This window comes from Leptopilina heterotoma, unplaced genomic scaffold (genome assembly GCF_015476425.1).
Source record: "Leptopilina heterotoma isolate Lh14 unplaced genomic scaffold, ASM1547642v1 Lhet_13, whole genome shotgun sequence".
NCBI classification, from domain to species: Eukaryota; Metazoa; Arthropoda; class Insecta; order Hymenoptera; family Figitidae; genus Leptopilina; species Leptopilina heterotoma.
The window spans coordinates 641608-662507 of NW_025110848.1; the positions used below are offsets into that span (position 1 = coordinate 641608).

General features: G+C 25.1%; 2 protein-coding genes across 19 annotated transcripts in view; one reads left to right on the forward strand and one right to left on the reverse strand.

Moving 5' to 3' along the window:
* The first annotated feature begins 1883 nt into the window (after window positions 1-1883).
* Window positions 1884-10011, forward strand: LOC122512940. The gene is made up of 4 exons (XM_043629094.1): window positions 1884-2660; window positions 4309-4443; window positions 4530-5497; window positions 7548-10011. Exons 1-4 carry the CDS (start codon window positions 2324-2326, stop codon window positions 9312-9314), a joined length of 3207 nt encoding a protein of 1068 aa, XP_043485029.1. The 5' UTR covers window positions 1884-2323; the 3' UTR covers window positions 9315-10011.
* Window positions 10012-10476: 465 nt separating this feature from the next.
* Window positions 10477-20900, reverse strand: part of LOC122512947 (alaserpin-like) — a 31918-nt gene continuing 21494 nt past the window's right edge. Inside the window, exons 8-9 of one of the 18 annotated variants that reach the window (XM_043629132.1) lie at window positions 12577-12718; window positions 10477-10682 (exon numbers count right to left, since the gene is read on the reverse strand). In XM_043629132.1, the coding sequence (XP_043485067.1) occupies window positions 12579-12718 (140 nt within the window). In that variant the 3' untranslated portion in view covers window positions 10477-10682; window positions 12577-12578. Of the gene's footprint in view, window positions 10683-11064; window positions 11410-11652; window positions 11926-12576; window positions 12719-13328; window positions 13481-14221; window positions 15009-15052; window positions 15599-16608; window positions 16761-17169; window positions 17848-18073; window positions 18334-18697; window positions 18866-19304; window positions 19620-20543; window positions 20866-20900 lie in introns of those variants that run through there. The other 17 variants (XM_043629131.1, XM_043629130.1, XM_043629118.1 and 14 more) reach the window with 17 other exon arrangements.

Below are 20900 nucleotides of genomic sequence, written 5' to 3' on the forward strand. Positions count from 1 at the left end.
TAGTTCGGATAATCGAGGTTCCACTGTATACATTCATACTTCTATCTAGACAGCAGTTGTTTTAATTATTTTCTTTATAGGTTATATATATTTAACATTTTGTTTTCAATACGGCAAAGTTACTTCTTTGAACAGTAACACTGAAGCCGTATTTGAGGTTAGGCTTCTCTATTATTTCTACAAGATTCTGTCTTTAATTAAAATAATTCTCTATTATTAGACACTAAACTAGGCAAAAAATGATCGCGTACAATAATATGTAGGCAATACAAAGTACTATGTCAGTTAATTGAAATAAAATTTAATTTCTTCATAATGATATATTAGTAACAATAGATAAATGTTTCACTTTCTCTTAAATTTTATACTTATTTATTAAATAAATATTAACTTTAAATAAATATTGTTATTAATTAGGAACATTTTACTATTCAAATCTATTTAAGTTTTATTAATATTAGACAAATAAATTGTTATTGAATCATATTAATAATGCAATGGAATTTTCGTGCATAAAAGGAAATAATCAGCTTTCAATTCGATTTCTTTTTATTGATTTATTTACTTGGCAAATAAAAACCGTTGCTCCAGTTCTACAATGACCGTTAAAAAATTGTATCAGCAGTTGACAAGAGGTCAAAGACATCAATTAATTCAAACGCACAGTTTTTCGTTATTTCGATTTACTGTTTAAATATTTCGTCGGAGAAATATTTTTCTAAATAATATTTTTTGCATTAATAATATTATATTATATTTTTAATTAATATAATTTATTAATTTTAATCATTTTACAAAATATTGAATATTTATTTACTTTTTAATATTAATAATAATAGTAATAATAATTTTAAATAATACGATCTAGAAGAAATATTAATTTTATAAATTTGAATTTTTAAATGATACTATTTTATTAATAAAAGGTATTTTTATTTATTAATTTAAATTTAATAGTTAATTATTAGTTATGTTACTTAAATAAATTTCTAAATAAAATATTTGTTATTACACTATTTATAGATAATTATATTTGTAAATATTAATCATTTGAATTAATTTACTCTGTTACAGGTTTTTTTTCTCAGAAAGAAAAGGAGCAAAATTGGAAGGAGAACAAAGTGAGTTTTTGAACATTTCACCTTTTAAACCATTGTAGTTTTTTTTGTTTGAATCTGAAAGAACGTTGCTTTGTAACATTCTTGTATAGCGAAACTGGTAATTTTGCACGTTCTGAAGCTGTTAAAATGCTTAAAACATAATCTTTCGTAATTATATATTTTGCTGCAGCTGACACAAAATAGCATTGCGCACACTTTTTGTAATTAATAGTTACTACTTTCCATTCTTACTTATTTTGTATATTTAAATAAAATTATATTATTTTTTGCAAAGAAAAATTAAAGAAAGTCTTAAATACATATTATAATATAATTATTATAATTAAATTCTAATTTAGAAAAAAAATTATCAATTTTATATTCTGTACAAAAAAGACTAATAATTTAATTTACAATATATTGTTTGGAAATAATTACAAAATTAATATTAATTTGTTGTAAATATTCCTAATTAATATATATTTTTTTAAATTAAATAAAAAGAAATACAATATTATATCTTAAAAAACTTGGTAAAAAAGAGCAAAATGATACAAGAAAAATTACGTTATGTAAGTTTCCTAGTTAAAGCAACATTCCCTACTGAAGCGAATTTTTTTGTCTATGTACACTGAAATAGCAAAAGTGATGAAATATTCCAAAGTCTAATTCGAATATTATTAGCAAAAAAAAAATAGAAAGAAAGGAGAATGTTTTCTGTAAAAAAATAAAAAGTTAATTTAGGTAGAGGGGCTCGCGATATAGTAGATTCGCCCCTGGTTGAGGTTATACACGCTCACATCACGAGGTCCATGGGCCCCCCAATGGACCCACATGGTATCGTATACCAAGTACCACCTGTTGTACCGTCAAACCGCATTAAAAAGGATCTCGGTGTTGCGGCACTGCCTACGTACCTCCCCCGCTCTTTTCATCTCTCTTTGCCCACGTCTTCAGATTTCAAACCGTCGTTTGGTTTCGAATGTTCGAAAATAAGCGTCCGTTAAAATCATCTCATCTCGACACTGGAGCCGGTCGGTCGCGTTCATTGCTGAAAAATTCTTGACCATTCAGTCGTGCGTCGTCACATTGCTCAGAGAGTGAAACAGGAAGTAGGGATTAAATGCCCGTGTGAATGTTGTGTTATTATCAAAAACCAGTGATTCTTTTTTGTGTGTTATGGAAAATATTGTGAATACGTAAATAAACATATAAAGAAGAAAATGAGTGACTCTGGAGATAATCTTAAATATAAATGGACACCAGACAGTACGACGCTTTTGGTGTCTGTCTGGACCGATAAACAGGTACAAAAACAGTTGGAGTACACAACCAAGCCGCAATTAATATGGGAAAGTGTCGCTCGATATATGAAAAAAAAGGGATATAATGTAACAGCGAAACAATGTCGATCACGAATGAAGCAGGTCCTTGTTTGTTATCGTGAGGCCAAAAGATCTGGAACTCGTGCTGGCGTCGAACAATATTACGAATGCATTGATAAGGTCCTAAAAAATCGTCGATCAGATCCAGTGAATCTCAATGGAATTGACACTGTTGGTAAGTTGTTTTACTCTTATTTACCTTGATCAATTAGCACGCAATATTTTATTGACTTCCACGCAGAATTTTTCCTGGAATTTTTAGCAGTGAAATCAAAACAAACAAAAAACCAAAACAATGTTATCTCTTTTTTTTAAATGTTTACTTAATATTTTAATTTATTTCAATAATTATTTTACTTCATTTAAACCAATTAATTTACTTCTTTGTTTTTTAGTTACCTTGAGAATTTCCATTGTTAGCTCCAAAAAATAAAAACAATTTAAACTCTCATTTTTTTTATAGAAAAACATTTAATATTTAAATTAACTTTATTTATTATTTTATTTTAACCAATTAGTTTACTTCTTTGTTGTTTTTAGCTACCTTGAGAATTTCCATTGTCAGCTTTTTCATTGTTTTTTATTATTTTTCTGAATTTATTGTTTTATTAATTTTCAACTGTATGAGATATTTTTTCTTCACTCAGGGTGGCCACATGTCAGTAAAGTCAGGAAAATAATTTTTTGCCAGGGGAAATTAAGAAAATTGAAACACTTTCGACTTTTCTTCTAAACATTACAACAAAATGCCACAATTTTTAGTGAAAAAAAAGTGCAACTTATTTTGATTTTTATACATAAAGCAAAAAAAAAAATATAAACAAAACTTTCAAAAATTGTTTTTGAATAATTTTTTAACACAATTAAATTTTTCAAATATATCTATAATAAAAATTTTTTTGAATAGTTGAAATTTTGTAAAACTTAATTGAAAATAATTAATTTATTTCAATCATTTTGTTAGAATTTTTGAAAATCAACTAATCGAAAATTTTAAAAATTATTGAACTATGAAAAATTTTAATGAAAACTCTTTAAATGGACATGTATTTAAAAATTAAAATTAATGAAAATTAGCTTCTGATTTTTTAAAATTCAATATTTTCAGTATTTTCAATTACATAATTATTTCCGAATGTTCAAATACGTATAAAAAATAATATTTTGGAGAACAATCTCCGAACAATGTAAATAAAAATTTATAAAAATTGATTTTTGGACTTATTAAAACTTTTGAGAAATCATGTTCCTGTTTATAAATAAAATTCTTCAAAAATTTGATCACTTTTGTTTATATTTTTCAAAAATTCAATTATTTTTAAAAGATTTTACCAAATAGAAAAACTATTATCTTTCAAAAATTATTTTAAAATATTTAAAGAAAATTAATTGTAAGAATTTATTTATAATTTTTTTAAAAATATTATACCTTAATAACTAAAGAAAAAACTATGGAGAATTACTATTATTATAAAAAATTGAGTTTTTGTATTTAAATAATTTAATTCTAGAAGAACTTTTAGAAAATTATTTAAATTAATTGATTCAGAGATGAAGTTTAGTTTAAAATTGTAGAAAATAATTGAATTCAGGAAGTAAATTGTATTTTTCGTAAACATTCATATTTTCCTGTAAAAAGAATTTTGTCAGGGAAAGTAATTTTAATGTCAGTAAATTGTCAGGGAAATGAATAAACTGAAACTTGTGACCACCCTGTCACTACTTATGATTTGTTTGGTATTATTTGCAATATGTTTACAAAATTGTATAATTTTTGGCACGTTTTTCATAAATAATAAAAATTCTTATCTCTTTTCAAACAGATTCGACAAATAATGTGAAATCACCGCCAAAGGATGTAAAAACGAATAAAAATCTCCAGATGCGCTATAAATATCATACACCAATTGAATCACTTTATCGAACTGAAGCTCTCTCGCCAACCTGGACAGCAGGGAGTAAGACTGAAAACGATAATATTTACATACACTCAAGTGAAGGATAAGTGGAATTCCTTCTTACTCACTTTTATTTTTATTTTCAGGAGACGAAGATTATCCAGACTCACCAGAATCTAATGAAACAGTACTTGCACAACCATTTCGCGTACTTTCTCCTGTTCGTGATGCTGCAACAAATACTCGACATCAACTAGATCAGTTCTCAAGAAAAACTCTTCATTCTAATACCGTTGCCACTAACACTATCGAACCAGCAGTTAAGGACTCTTTTCACCCAAATTCCCTCGCTAATAATCGTTTCAGCGAGATACCCTATCAGAATACTGTGCAAAATGTACAAAATCAAATAATTCAAGAGAACATGCAACAAAATCAAGCATATTTGCAGCAAAACTTATTGCAAAATCAATTGTCGGGCAATAATTTATTGCAAATGAATCCAACTTATAGGCAAAATTTGTTGAATACAAATGAAACTCTATATGCAGGACAAGGAGTTCAATGGCGAACGGGAAACGATCAATTGCCAATTTTATTGAATCCAATTCAATCAGAGAATATTTATTATCCTCAAAATCAATTACAAAATAATCCCATTAACAATCAATTGATACCGCAGGAGCCGAGAAAATTGACATTTAGACAGAATTTAGATTCTTATCGTCAGTATCAAAATTCTCGTGGACAAACTCTAAATCATATTCCAAGTGGATTATTATCACCTCGTTATTCGCCGGAGTATGTCGCGAATTTGGAAGAGAAGGCGCACAATTTAAATGAGACCTACGATCAATCATCTGGCAATGGAATCAATCTTCCCAATATTGATACAACAACGTTGACAACTAACGCCACATTTAATGATGATACATTGTCAATTGAATTTCTACAAGATTCACCATCGCCTTCCGATGATGGCACTACGAAAGTCAAAGACTTGGCGGTTAATACGGACATTGTACCGAATGCTCCATTCCGGAAGAAAAAAGCACAGAAACTTGAGCAATTGATGCTAAGTGCAATAAGTTCGCAGAATGATGTTGTTAATAAGGTAATTATTTTTAGTTATAATTTCTCATTTAATATTAAACTATAGCAAATATTACGCACGCGAAACGCGGTTTTTTATTTATTATTATTATTATGCAAATTAAAAAATATTTTTATTTATATATTTCGATTTTGGAATATCTTCAGATACAAAATTACAAAAAATTCAATTACTAACTAATTTACTATTTATTATCATTTTTCTTTCAAAAACTCAATTACAATTCGTCGCAGGAATTCAATTATTTTCAATAAAATTTCTCAAAAGAATTCAATTATTTTTAAAAATTTAATAAAATTCTTCAATAAAATTAAAAGTATTTTGAAAATGTATAATTAAATTCCTTATGAAAATTGAAATATTTTTAATACAATTTTAATTAAATTTCTTAAAAAAATTCAATTTGGAAAATTGTAATAAAAATTCCATTATTTTCATAATTTATAAAACTTTATGCAGAAATTTAAGTATTTTAAAGAATTTTAATGAAATTCTTGGTAGAAATTCAATTACTTTGAAAAAATTTGATAAAATTATTTATGAGAATTGAATTATTTTCAAAATTAACATAATTCTTCAAAGGAATTTAATTATTTTAAAAAAATTAAATAAAATTATTTATTACTTTCAAAAATTTCAATAAAATAATTCTTTACAAAAGAAAATTTAATTAAATACTTTAGAAAAATTTAATTCTTTTTCTAAATAATAAAACTTTTCGCAGAAATTAAATTATTTTAATAAATTTTGGTAAAATTATAAGAATTCACTTATTATTAATCTAATTTTAATAAGATTCTTAACAAGATTTCAATTATTTTCGCAATTAATAACATTTCTGGAAAAAATTAAATTATTTAAAAAAATTGTAATCAAATTTCTCAAAAGAATTTAATTATTTTTAACAATTTGATAAAATTTTTCGCTAAAATTAAAAGTATTGTGAAAAATTTTTATTAAATTCTTTATGATAATTGAAATATTTTCTTACAATTTTAATTAAATTTCTCGAAAAAAATTTATTATTTTCGAAAATTTTAATAAAAATTCCATTATTTTCATAATTTATTTAAAAAAACTTTTCTCAGGAATTAAATTATTTCAAAGAGTTTTAATAAAATTTTTAGAAGTAATTTAATTACTTTGAAAAATTTTTATAAAATTATTAGTGAGAATTGAATTATTTTCAAAAATTGCTATAATTCTTCTGATGAATTTAATTATTTTAAAGAATTTTAATACAATATTCTTTATTCTTTTGAAAAATTAAAAAAAAATCTTTATAAAAAAATTTAATTAAATGCTTTAAAAAATTTTATTCTTCTTCTAAATAATAAAATTTTTTTCAAAAATTCAATTATTTTGAAAAATTTTGATAAAATTAAAAGAATTCATTTATTTTTAATATAATTTTAATAAAATGCTTAACAAGATTTTGATTATTTTCATAATAAATAACATTTTTCGAAAGAAATATTTTTAATAATAGAGCTGAAATTAACGATTGAATATTTTTAATTGAAAACAATTTGTCTTAATTAATTTTTGGTATTTTTTAATCTTCAAAGCATTAAAAAAGAATTTAAAAATTTAAAATATTAAAAAGAAAAATTATCAAAAAAATTACAAAAGTAACAGTTTTGTTAAATTTTATTTGTTAATTATGTTAAAAAAATCTTGCCTTATTTTTATTACTATTCTGATGATCTAGAAGTTCTGAAGGAAATTTTTTTCTTTAAAAAGAAATTATTCACTGTTATAAAAACTATTTTTAAAGTAAAAGTAATTTTTTTTAAATTTAATTTAATAAAAAGTAATTTTACCATCTCGTAGAATCGGTAGAATTGTCTTTCAAACAATTCCAAAAACGAAATTAATCATTTAGAATCTTTATAATTTCTTTTTTTTAAATATTTGACACAATATTATTGCAATAAAATTTTAAAGAAGAAATTAATAAATTTCGTTCATTTGAAAGTTCAGAACTTTCGGAACATTATTTCGATATTTTATTTAAACAACTCAACTAAAAATGTGTCAATTCTTTTAGATTCTCACCGCTCAAAATGATATGGTCACAAAATTCCTCGACTTGGATCGAGATCGACAAAATAGACTGGAAAATCGTCTCGATCATTTAATGGACGTTGTACATGCGACCGTACTCAATAAATCATCAGACCGTGAATCTGATCAGCAAGAGCCGATAATAACAAATTTACTTCCACCGCCAAAATTAGGAATTGTTCCACCGAAATTGGATCTTGTTCCACCGAAGCCATGCCGATTTCCCTCAACATTAACCGGCAATAATACAAATCAAAACACAGAAATGACAAGACCGGGAGTAATATCACCACCCGCTCGTAGAATTGGTTCAATATGGACAAAATTAGGTCCCGTTTCACAATCACCATTCGTCAAGGCCCAACAACAACTTGGCTTTCAAACAATTCCAAGTCTCGAATCAAGAACACAATCATCAGCCGAACGACGTATTTTACAGGACATTCGAATGAATATGGACCCACGAACAGTCATCGAGGAGACATTAACTTTCCTCGAGAACGAACGACATGTTCAAGAGAAAATTGAAAACGCAAAAATTCAATCAAACATGAATCAAACATTAACAGCAAAAAAACGTTTATTCACCAATCGTGAGCCAACGGCGGCTATGATTTTATCGGCCGCATTTTTAGAAAATGAATCACAGTACATTGAACTCGTGGAAAATGCTCGTATCAATTGCGGTAATAATGAAATTACACGAATGTGTTTAAGATATCTTCATCAACAAGCATCGAAGGAGAGTGATAAGCTTGTCGCCGGACAAGGTGACAGTTATGAACGTCTAAAACGATTGAATTTAGATGAGAAGTTTATTGACGAGCCTTCTGATTCATCAACACCTGCGAAGCCATCAGCACCTCAACTCGAGGCACGACCGACAATTCAACAATTAGCACAACTCGTAATGCAGAGTTCCCGTTGGCGTGATGTGGCGCAGAATAAACTAAAACCCCTCGATGCGCCACGAAAAGATGTCAATCTAAGGAGACGTGATTTTTTCAATGACGAACAACGTAGAGATGAACAAAACCGTATTGAAGCAAGATTAAATGTTTTAAAACGCGAGGAACAATTAGAAGAGGAGCGAAAGAAAATACAATTTTTAGAGAATGAAGAGAGAAGGAAACGTGAAATGATCCTTGAGGAGGAGAGAAGAACTGATTTTTTGAAAGATAATAACGGAATAGCAATTTTGAGGGATAACAATGAAATTGCTGGTGAATTGGGAAGAAATAAAAAATACAGAAATTACAAGGATTCAGATGGCAAAGCAAAGGCGATAAATTGGCTTCAGGATCGTTATTCATATGGCGATCAGATTTTAAAAATAAATCAAGGTGTACCACGTCCAATTGGTTTTAGTGTCGATGATTTAAATGCCATCGAGGCGAAACCGAATTTCGAGAGAAGGGATAAATTGAGAAAATCAAATTTTGACGAAAGACTGAAAAATCATCGACAAAGTGTTCATTTCTCCGATGATATGGGACCATTCGGTCAATTGAAGCAAAATTATCCTCAACGTTATTATACATTGCAGAATCCAAAATATATTGAAATTGATGGCGTGCCAATTCCGCAGAATCGCGATATGATCGATCGATATATGCGTGAAATTGAATTGCGAAGAGTAAAAGATGATTCGGATGATGAAGAATTTTTGGACACAACAACGACAATGAGTCCATTTACACCGACGGAGGGAGCTTTGAAAGCTGGTAAAGGAACCTGTGTGATAAGTTAATTATAAAAAAAGAAATTTTTTTTTCTTTTCCTTTTTTTATCGCTTTACAAAATATGTAATTGAAAAAAAATTAAATAATTAATTTTCTAAAAATTCGAAATTAGTCGAATTTTCGTTTGAAACAAGAAAAAAGTTTATTTCTTATTATTTAGAAAGAATTCTTTTTTCGTTTTACTTGAGTATATTCGCATATATACTCAATTTATGACAATTGATAAAATGTTGCAATGATAATTATGACTGAAATTTAGATTTAAAGTACGTTTAAAGTTTGAAAAAAAGTCAAACGATAGGTTTTTTTTTATAATCTTTTTTCTTGTTATAGAATTTATATGATATCGTTTATTTGAAAAATAATGAAACTAAAGCTAATCGCGACTAAAGGAGAAACTAATTAATTTTAATTTTAATTTTCGATTCCAGAACAATGTAATTATTTACTTTTTGTTTTGTTTTTATTAATCACTAGTGTCGCTGTTAGTTTCAGTATCCTTGCAGAAAATATATCTCAACAGTGCTTCCACTTCACTATTAATTTGTAATATTACTTATTTGTTAAATACTTACGAATGTATTCGTATATTTAAAAGAATTTTCAATTTTTCCATTATCTAAAGTAATAGTCTTTAATTTATTTGTTTACAAAATTGTTTTGATATTTCAAAATATTCAAGAATTACTAAAATAGAAATATTTGCAAAAACAGTAAGTTTATTTATTTAAAAAAAATCGTTTGTTTAAAAACTGTTTCTTTTTTTTAAAATAGTTTTACTTCAAAAACAAAATAAAATTGAAATTTATTTCTAGAAAGAAAATTATTTTCATTTGGAAAAAATTGAAAATTCTTTAACGCAAACATAAAATGTGCCAGTGATAATGTCTTTGTTAATTATTATCATATGTTATAGTTTATATGTTCACTTTAATAAATAAATACTTTTTTGAAAAGTAAACCATAGTTCGGATTTTTTTTCTTGAAAAGATAATTTTAATAAAACAGTAAATTAATTTAATTCAACTTTTCTTTCAATGTAAATAAATCCATAGGCGAAATATTTTACAGTTACAGTAAATTAGTTTTATTTAAATACATTTTTATTCCTCTCAGAGTGCAAATAAAACCTCAGACAAAAAAGGATGATAGGAAAATAAATTTTGACAATTTTTTTTAGTTAAACCGTAGTTTATTTTTTTTGCAAAAATACAAAGTTGCTATATTTCTTTTTTTTTAAGCAGTGGTTGGATATTTTAAATCGCCAATGAATAATTGTATATTTTGATGATTAATCATGAAGAGTGACGGTTTATTTACTTCAAAAGTAACAGTTTTATCAGGAAATAATCGAGCAGATCGTCCCATTGTTATAGCTGTTTGAAACAAACATTATAGTACAAAAGTACATTAATAATTTAATAATAACACTAATAATTAATATTTAACAATTAACGCACAAATCATTTGTAAAAGTGCACTAAGTCTTTAAAAAAAAATTAATCACATGCTCTGATTCGTGCAAAAAAGCTTATTAAATTACAATAAATTAACATTTATGTTTACAAAAAAGCGACAAATTGCAAATCACGTGCAATTTTTTTAATCAAAAAAAATTTTTCTTTTAATATTTTTTGTTTTTTTAATTAATCAAAAAGACATAATTTTTCAGAATAATTGATTATGAATAAATAAAGAAAGAAATGAAGTAGATGAGAAATTATATTTTTTAAATAAACCTGAAAAAAATTTAGAAAATAACTTTTAATTTTTTATTTCGATGCTAATATGTAAAAAACAAAATAATTTATTTACAATATTTAGGAATAAAAGTCTAATTTTATGTACAATATAGAATTTATAAAATCATTATACAAAAATAATTTTTTTTTTATACAAGAATTTGAAATTTATAAAAGAAAGAAAGTTGTAAAATTTAAAAATAATATTTCAATAACAAATTGCGTTTTTTTTATGGATCCGCCAAATTTCCAACAAACAATGGAACATTTCCACGTGCAAGCATAAAGAAAGCTGGTCTGTCAACAGCGAATATTTCACGTCGTGGTGGCATTGCTGGCATTCTCAACATCATAATCGTTCCTATAAAACATTATTGTAAAATTCAAATTTTCTCATATTTTTTCAACATTCAAATTTCAAAAACGAGGAAATATTTTTTTCGGTAAATTTTTAATAGAATGATATAACATTTCACTCTAATAGAATTCTTTTTTGTAATTTAAAAGGAATTTTACTGCTAAATATCTCACAATTATTATCTGTGAAATCAATTTAAAATAGCTTTGAATTTTTAATATTTAAAATATTATTAAAAACACATAATTTTTAGTTATTTAATTTTTTTTTTATTATTTTGGTATATTTACAAAAATGCTGTATGAAATTTTCGTAAAATAACTTAAAAATTAAACTCTTATATTTACATTATTATTGCACATTAACATAGTTTAATGTTCTATGACTCTATGAGTGGGTTAACGATACGCGCAGCAAATAAAATGGTTTTTTTATATGTTAGGAACATTAATGCAGGATGATCGACATCAAATACTTCTTGAAAGAAACCGGAAAACATTCTAACAGAAACTGCGAGTCCTGAAACATTGATTATTTTCAGAAACGTTTTTCAATAAAGGATCAATAGAAAATTATGTTGCCATAAAAAAGAAATGATTGGGGCCAAAGGGAAAAATGATAATTAATTATTAATTAATTAAAAAAAATAAGTATTAATTTAGCAAAGAAATAATTATTAATTAATTAAAGAAATAATAATTAATTATTATGTAGAAAAAGAAAAGACTGTAGGTTCGAAATAAATGCGTGACATAATTTTCCAATGACTCCTAATTTAATGCAAAAATTATATAAATAATAAAAATATATATTAGTCATTATTAAAATATTAGAAAACTCATAATTAAAATTTCCAAACAATTTGCAAAAAAAAATCACACTCTTTGTGCTATACTGTTAAAAAATGGAAGCGTGCCAATAAAGCAATACTAAATTAAATAAATATTTATATAAAAATAGAAACAATTAAACATGCTCCTGAAAAGAATTTATTCATTGAAACTTTTATTTTTTCATTTGAGGGAAAATTTGGAAAAAAAATTGATTTATTTTTTAAAAATCTTTCCAGTTCAATATATTGTAAACATAATAATATTGAATATTTTTCAATGTAAATTTTAATTTACTTATTTATTATATTCTATGATTAGAAATTAATCATGAATTTACCTTTATTTGAAATTTTTGACGTTTCCTGCGAAGAGTAAAATTCCATTTTCACCCCTCGTTTGTTTAACGATTTGATAATGGAATGGATGATCGGCTTTAAATTCAAAAGTAATGGGGAGTGATAATGCCACCATTGTAAGTCCTAAACAAGGACAATACAATACATTTTTCTCTTCTCACTTGATTTTCTTTTATATGAAAAAGAATATTTTTAATGACCTAATATATAACTTTCGACAAAACAATTATTTAAAAAGAAGCGTTTTAAATAGATGTAAACATACATTTGATGTATAATATAATTGTTGCAGTTTATGTTTGTATACTTTATGTTTCTCTCATTCATCATTTTATTTAATTGGTTTCTTAATTAACAACAATTATTTTTGACACACAAAAATATATCTGAATAAATTTTATTTATTTTTTTTTGTACCTATATTTAGAATTAGAATGTTTTCAAATAAATTATAGGTGTATATTGTATATAGTAAAATTTATGAAAAATTTTAATTATTCATTTTTCTGTATATTTAATTTTTTACACACTAATTTATTTATTTACCTATTTATTTAAATATTAGAATTTATTTACTGTAGTTGCTTTATAATTTATTGTTTCTGTATATTTTTCTAAATAGTACAAAAATTAACATGAAAACATGAATCTTAAATTAAATATTTATATGCAAAAACATTTAAATTTGAAACTCAGTCTATTTATATCACATTATTTTTATAAAAGAAGTATTTTTATTCGGAATAAATTAATTAACTTTCGGCTCTTTGACGTTACCGCTAAAAAGAACAAGTGCAAATTGCTGATGAAAAATTTTGAAATGGAATGGTCGATCCATTGATATTTTGGCTGGCAAAATTGCCATTGGAGGTTCTACTATTATATCTGGAAATATAAAATTATTTTTGATTTTAAAGATAAATTTATCAAAAACATTATTCAATCAGTCAAAGCATTTAAGTAACAACTATAATTAATTATGAGTAGTATTTTAAGATTTATTTATTTATATTTATTCCTTATACGCGAAGAGGGATATTCTTAATCTTAAATATTATTTTAATTTAATTGCTTAATTAATTAATTAAAATATGCATTTATTTATAAACGTTTAGTAACAAATAATTAATAAAATAAACGCGTAGTCAATGCGTTCATTTCCTGATAAAAATTTTACTTAATTTTTTTATTCGGAAAAAAGTTTTACATGAAGCAGCTACAAATTTCACGATAATAGATCAATCTTTAGTTGTTTCTGTTAATACTATTGCTATTCTAGAGAAACTTATCGCTGCTTCAGGTGACAATTTTTTTCTGTGTGTCTTAAATTTTTTTTTAATTTTATGGCAAAATGGTTTTTATGAAGATATTAATATTAATAGATATTAATATAATTAATATTATTTATATATATTAATTATAATTAATATTATTTATATATATTAATTATAATTAATATTATTTCTTATATATGTTAAACATTTATAATATTATTAATAATATATATTAAATAATATTAATTTTAATGTTTATTAAATAATTACTATTGACCATAATTGACAATAATATTGCCAGTATTGACAATAATTTAAAAAATGTTCCCAAAAGAGAATAAACTTTACAGTATTTTTCAGTGGCATTGTTGAAATGCATTTATTTTTCAAAGCATAAAATATAAATAAACGTACATGGTAACTTAATTAATGTCAAATTAATTATGCACTGAATACTAATTAATATACATATTCATATTTACATTGATGAATCACATAAATATAATATTTTTTACTTTTAAATGAAATGGCAAACTTCTAAAAGTTCATGATTCTTGTTTCGCTTCCTTCTACAAACATTTTTAAGATCAAAAAGTCCTAAACAATTCCCTATAAATGTCATGTATACCAGTTCTATTTTTATAATTGTAGATTAAAATGCTAAACAAAAGTTCCCTTTAATTATTTGAATATTAATAATAAATAGATATAATAATATAATAATTAGTATAATAATATATAATAATTAATATTATAATAATAGTATAAACTTGAATTTATTTGAACTAATGCAGAAATTCTCCTTACTCTTTTATCGAGATAAATAAATAAAGATGAAATCTTTTATTTGTATTTTTTTTCTTAACATTATTTGTGACTTTTTTTGTAACAATGTTGACCATTTTTGATTTTAAAAAAATCAGTATATAGGCAATTTGTGACATATATAGCAACAATAAATCTTTATATCATAATCTTCTTGAATAAATTAGGAAGCAGCTTATTTTAATCGCAAGGTTTCGTAATGCGACCTTGAAATAGAGAAATTTGATATCTTCCTTCCATAATACAGTATAAAAATGTTTTATTTACTGTAAATTGAATGGGAATTTGAATAGAATCCGTTTCTGTAATATCTGCTGTTAAAAAGAATATTTCTTTTTATACAATTCGTGTATTTGGAATATTTTTTATAGCAGGAAAATTTAACAATCGCAACTATAAGCATCTATATTCTATATGTTAAACGTAACATTTTTTTCTAAATAAGACCATTTGCATATTTATTTGTTCATGCAATAGCTGAATTTATATTTTGCATTACCCTTTTATAATTATTATTTATTCCTTTTCTCATCAGAAGCATTTTAATTTTTATCTTTCAAGCCTGAGATTAAAAAGCAAGTATTTGTTTTCTTCTTTTTTGGTATAAATTTTTGCGTATAATTTAAAATAATTATACTTTTATAAGCGTAAATAAAAATTTGCTAAAATTTTCTTTTTTGTTAAGAAAATAAGCAACTATTATTTTAAATATTCTCTACTTTATAAGTTTTATCTTTTGTACTTTCGAGGCTGACTAAATTTTAAATTCATGACGATCCCGGTTGCAACACATGGCCTTGAAACAGTGTAATTTCACCTTCATCCTTTATTATCATGTATAAAAATGGTCTGTCCACATGAAATTCACCGGCAGTAGTATAGGATTCGAGCGTGATTTCAAGTACTGTCAAACATATATTTATATGTTGTAAAATAATTACCAAAATTTTTATATTAAACATTAGTTATAAAATGAAAAGAAAACGACAAAGTTTTTTTTAAATTGATTGGATAAATGACCAGCGAAAATTTTACGCGGTTATTTCTCTATAATCATTTTAAAAAAAGAGATTTTTAAAATTCACATTTAAATGAAATGATTAACTAATTAATTTTTCTTGAACATGAACACTTTTGTTATGAACAATCAAACAATTAAGAACAAACAATTAAGACAATTAAGAAAAATGTTATGACAGAAAACCAAATTGGATAATTTTTTTTGGTACAAAAATATAATGTTTGAGAATAAAATTCGCAGTTAGATAACTTTATTCATTTGTTACAAATAAAGTTTTAGTTTATTAGAATTTTAAACCAACAGAAAATATTTTTATGTTAATAAATAAATTGTTGAAAATAAAGAGCATTTCTATAAGATTAATTTTTTAAATTAATTTTCTAATTAATTTAATTATGGTTGAAAAATGAAATTTAAGGTTCTTGTATATGGCTAATAAACAAAGAACCAATAGTCTTGCTTTTTAAAATCGACAAGAAAGGTTTATCAGCAAAAAAATTTATAGGTTCCCTTTTTCATGATTTTGTATTGACTCTCACTGCTACAAAAAAATAGAACAATTATTTCTTAGAAACACAGTACAAATTTATACACTTATAGATAGAAGTAGGCCAAAGAAAATAGGTCACAAATTGAATGATGTACTTGAGTGTTATGTTTTAATCCAACTAATATTTTTATTAGGAAATTTTTGATTGAGGTAAAAAATATGATTTTTAAGAATAAAATAATTCTCGATTCACTGTCAGAAAGCTTTATTAATTTTTAATAAACAAACTTTTAGTTTGTTAGAATTTTAAACCACGGGAAAATAATTTTATATTAATAAATAAATTGTTGAAAATAAAGAACATTTTTATTAGGTTCATTTTTTAAATTAATTTTCTAATTTAATTGTGTTTCAAAAATTAAATTTAAGGTTCTTTTATATGGCTAATAAACAAAGAACCAACAGTCTTGCTTTTTAAAATCGACAAGAAAGGTTTATCAGCAGAAAAATTTTTAGGTATCCTTCTTCTTAAACTTTTTGTTTTGATTGCCATTCCTACGAAAAAAATAGGACAATTATTTCTTAGGAACCCAGTAAAAATTTATACACTTATAGATAGAAGTTAGACCAAAGAAAATAGGCCACAAATTGAATGAGATGTACTTGGTTATGTTTTAGTCCAATTAATATTTTTATTAAAAAATTTTTGTTTGAGATAAGCACAAAATATAAATGTAAATGTAGGTAATACGCAGAAATGCACACAAAAAAGGTATAATTTAAATTACTCGATTGTTATATTTTAGTCTAATTAGTGTATTTTTATTATAAGAAATTATTATTTGAAAATTTAAAATCATCAAATAAGTAAATAAAAATTCAGATAAAAGTTAGAATTTTAAAAAAATGACGTTATTTTTAAACGTTTATTTGATTTTAATTCTTAGAGTGCCTTTGAAAATTTAAACAACTATTTAGTTAATCACAAGCAAATATTTTTTGCGTTATTGCTTCCTCATGAAGAAGTATTTAATTATGTTTTCCGCAAACATTTTTTGTATAAAATAAAATTTACTGGTGTAGCGCAAAGATTCAAATTCGGAAGCGAAAAACATTTAGAAGATAGTATAATTAGATAGTATATTATTAGAAAAACTATTATTGTAATCGGACCCTAGATTATTGAAACTAATCGTCAAAAAACAGTACTTCTTTTCAATACCTATTGACAAACGTTTCTCTTCAAAAAATTTTGAAAGTAAATTATAGTTGTTAAATTTTTTTCAAAAACACGCCACTGACAAGAAAGTAATGTGTGTTCCTCTTTTGTTCACAAAATATTACTCTACTTTATAAACAATACTAATTAAACGAAAAGCGCAATTATCATTTGATAGGTAAAAAATTGAATTTACAATTTATAAACAGTCGCATCATTTATAACATAAAGTTATTTTTTTAATATCTTATTTTGGATCCACAACTTGTCCATTAAAAAGACTGAGATTAGAGCCAGTGTTGTTCTTGTTGTTGCTGTTGTTGCGTGTTTTGTAAACTATAGAGTATAAAAATGGTCTATTGACATCGAAGATCACTGGTCGTTGTGGAGGCATAGGAAGTGATATAGGTACTACTACAATTCCTAAAGATAAATTTAGATACTTTTATAATTTGTATTAATTAATTTAATTCTAAATTTATTTTTACATTATAAATATAATATAATTCTGATTTTATCAGTGAAAACTTTTTCTTTCTGAATAATTTTGTTTTGTAAATTCATTCTTGATAAATTCATGGTAAAATTATTCTTGTTAATAAAGTTCAAATTCAGATACCTGAATCAAAAATGAATTCTTTTTTTGTTTTGATGCCATTTGATGCCAAACCCAAAATTAAAAAGCAACTTTTAATGTCGATTCGAATATCTGAGATATTGTTTGAAATTACGTTATAAGTTATTTTTCAACTGGATCCTTGATGTGACCATTGAATATATATGTTGAGTAGAAGGAATAAGTATAATCGGGTACACGGTGAATTATTATGTATAAGAAAGGCCTATCAACTGTGAACACCGCTTTTTCTGGTGGTCTTATCATACTAGAACCTCCCATACCAAAAAATCCTATGAACAAAAGATTTATATCAATTTTTCGTGTTTATGACTGTTTCCACGACAAGCAGTATCAATATTAATCAGTACTATGATAGAAAAAATCTTCCAACTGTAGTCGATATGAACTTTCATCAACGAATCAATAAAAATTCGAAATTATTTTGAAAATATTATTTATCATTAAGTACTGATTTTGGTTTGCGGTTGATTGACTTGAAAATAGCCAAAAATAAGTAATTCCCGAAATTAGATTCTAGAAGATATGAATAGTATGCCTCCCTTCATATCTACTCTACAATGATTTTTAGCCGTTTTACAATATGATCGATTAAATTTTTTTACTTGTTTTTAATGTTAGGTGTGTAATTTGTAGTTCCGGATTAATATCAATCAAATGTTTTTAAATGTCCAGTAAATAAAGTTAGTGGTACGTCTCTGTAGTGATTCTTGTAAATCAAATGATACACGAAGGGTCGATTGACAGCAAATATCACTGGTGATGGTTCTATGTTCGGCGACGCCGATTCAACCATCATCACTGCTGCGAAAACAATTATGCAGTGTTGTAATAATAATATGTATAAAGAAATAGTAAAATTAAATTAAATTAGTAATTAAATTAAATTTTCAACTAAATGGATTAAAAAATTTTTGTATGATTCTAAGTTTTGTTATATAGTAAGAGATTAGAAATTTTCAAACACAAGTAGAATCATATTGTGAGTGCATATTTAATCTTAATATTTTACAGATTTTCTCTATTTTTTTTACAGATCATGTCACAATTGGTCTTCGAGAAAAAGTGTGGGAATGACCATTGCATCTGGATCATCAATTACATAGAGGTATGATACGTTTTTTTCTAATTTCATTTAAAAGTTAAAACAAAGTACACGAATCTGTAAAATTCATACTTAAAATCTGTAAAGAAAATAAATACTAAAATCTTAGCAGAAAAGCTGAATTAAGAATGATGTTTGTTAAAATAATTACAATGTTTTATTAACTTATTAATTCATTACATTTTATCGGAACAAATTGAAAACTTAAATATAGATCACAAGAGAAAACTTAAGAACAAACAAAATTTGAAATTAGTATTAAAATTAGAAAGATATAAATTCACTATCTTTAATTAATTGGTTCCTTAATGTGCCCACTGAATAAAACTGTTGTCAATAATAAGTTTGTATTGGGCTTGTTGTAAATTAAGTAGTACGAAAAGGGTTTATCGATAGTAAATATCACTGGTGATAGTTCTGTGATCAGAGACGTCTTTTCAACCATTATCACTGCTGGGAAAATAATTATGCTGTGTTGTAATAATGATACAAAAAAATAGTGAAACTAAGATTATTTAATTAAATTTTCAACGAAATGGATTAAAAATTTTTTGTATGATTCTAAATTTTGTTTTATAGTAAGAGATTAGAAATTTTCTATTACAAGTAGAATCATATTGTGAGTGCATATTTAATCTTAATATTTTACAGATTTTCTCCATTTTTTTTACAGATCATGTCACAATTGGTCTTCGAGTAAAAGTGCGGGAATGACCATTGCATCTGGATCATCAATTACATAGACTCATAGAGGTATGATACATTTTTTTCTAATTTAATTTAAAAGAAAGTACACGAATCTACAGAAGCAATCTGTAAAATTTATACTAAAAATCTGTAAAGTCTAAAGAAATACTAAAATCTTAGCAGAAAAGCTGGTTTAAGAATGATGTTTGTTAAAATCATTACAATGTTTTATTAAATTGTTAATTCTTTACATTTTATCGGAACAAATTGAAAACTTAAATACACTGAAAAAAAAGTTCTGGTTAGGATATATTTAACACGATATTCTAGTTAAAACAACCAGAATTCTGGTTAAATTAACTAGAATTCTGGTTAATCTAACCAGAAAAAATCTAGTTAGGGCATATTTAACACGAAATTCTAGTTAAAAACAGGTTTTCTGGTAATTCCAACCAGAACTTTTTTTTCAGTGTATAAATCACAAGAGAACTTAAGAACAAACAAAATTTGAAATTACTGTGAGTTCTCGCGAGTCGTTCAACTCACGAGTCGTTCAAACTCGCCAGTCGTTCAACAGCTGATCAGTGTCCGATTCACGAGTCGTTCAATTTCTAGCATGCGCGCGCCGGTGCTCAGTGCTGTGTAATTTAAACGGACCAAAGTCATTGAATATTGTGTCTTTCGGGTCGATAAATATGTTTCACACATCCCTGAAATCGCCTTGGAGGCGTGGCTTATGCGTTGAACGACTCGTGAGTTTTATGATCTTGAAAATTTTCGAGAATTGAACGACTCGCGAGAACTCACTGTAGTATTAAAATTAGAAAGATATAAATTCACTATCTTTAATTAATTGGTTCCTTAATGTGCCCACTGAATAAAACTGTTGTCGACAATGAGTTTGTATTGTGTTTGTTGTAAATTAAGTAGTACGAAAAGGGTTTATCGATAGTAAATATCACAGGTGGTGGTTGTAATTCACCCACAGAATCCACAAAGGCAATAATCACTGCTGACAATAAATTATTGTTAATTGTAATGAGATCT

Excerpts from the sequence above, each read along its gene's own strand:
- LOC122512940 (XM_043629094.1), top strand. The coding sequence starts at position 2,324 with ATGAGTGACTCTGGAGATAATCTTAAATATAAATGGACACCAGACAGT. Across the intron at positions 2,661-4,308 it reads CAATGGAATTGACACTGTTG|ATTCGACAAATAATGTGAAA; the intron begins GTAAGTTGTTTT and ends CTTTTCAAACAG. Across the intron at positions 4,444-4,529 it reads GCCAACCTGGACAGCAGGGA|GAGACGAAGATTATCCAGAC; the intron begins GTAAGACTGAAA and ends TTTTATTTTCAG.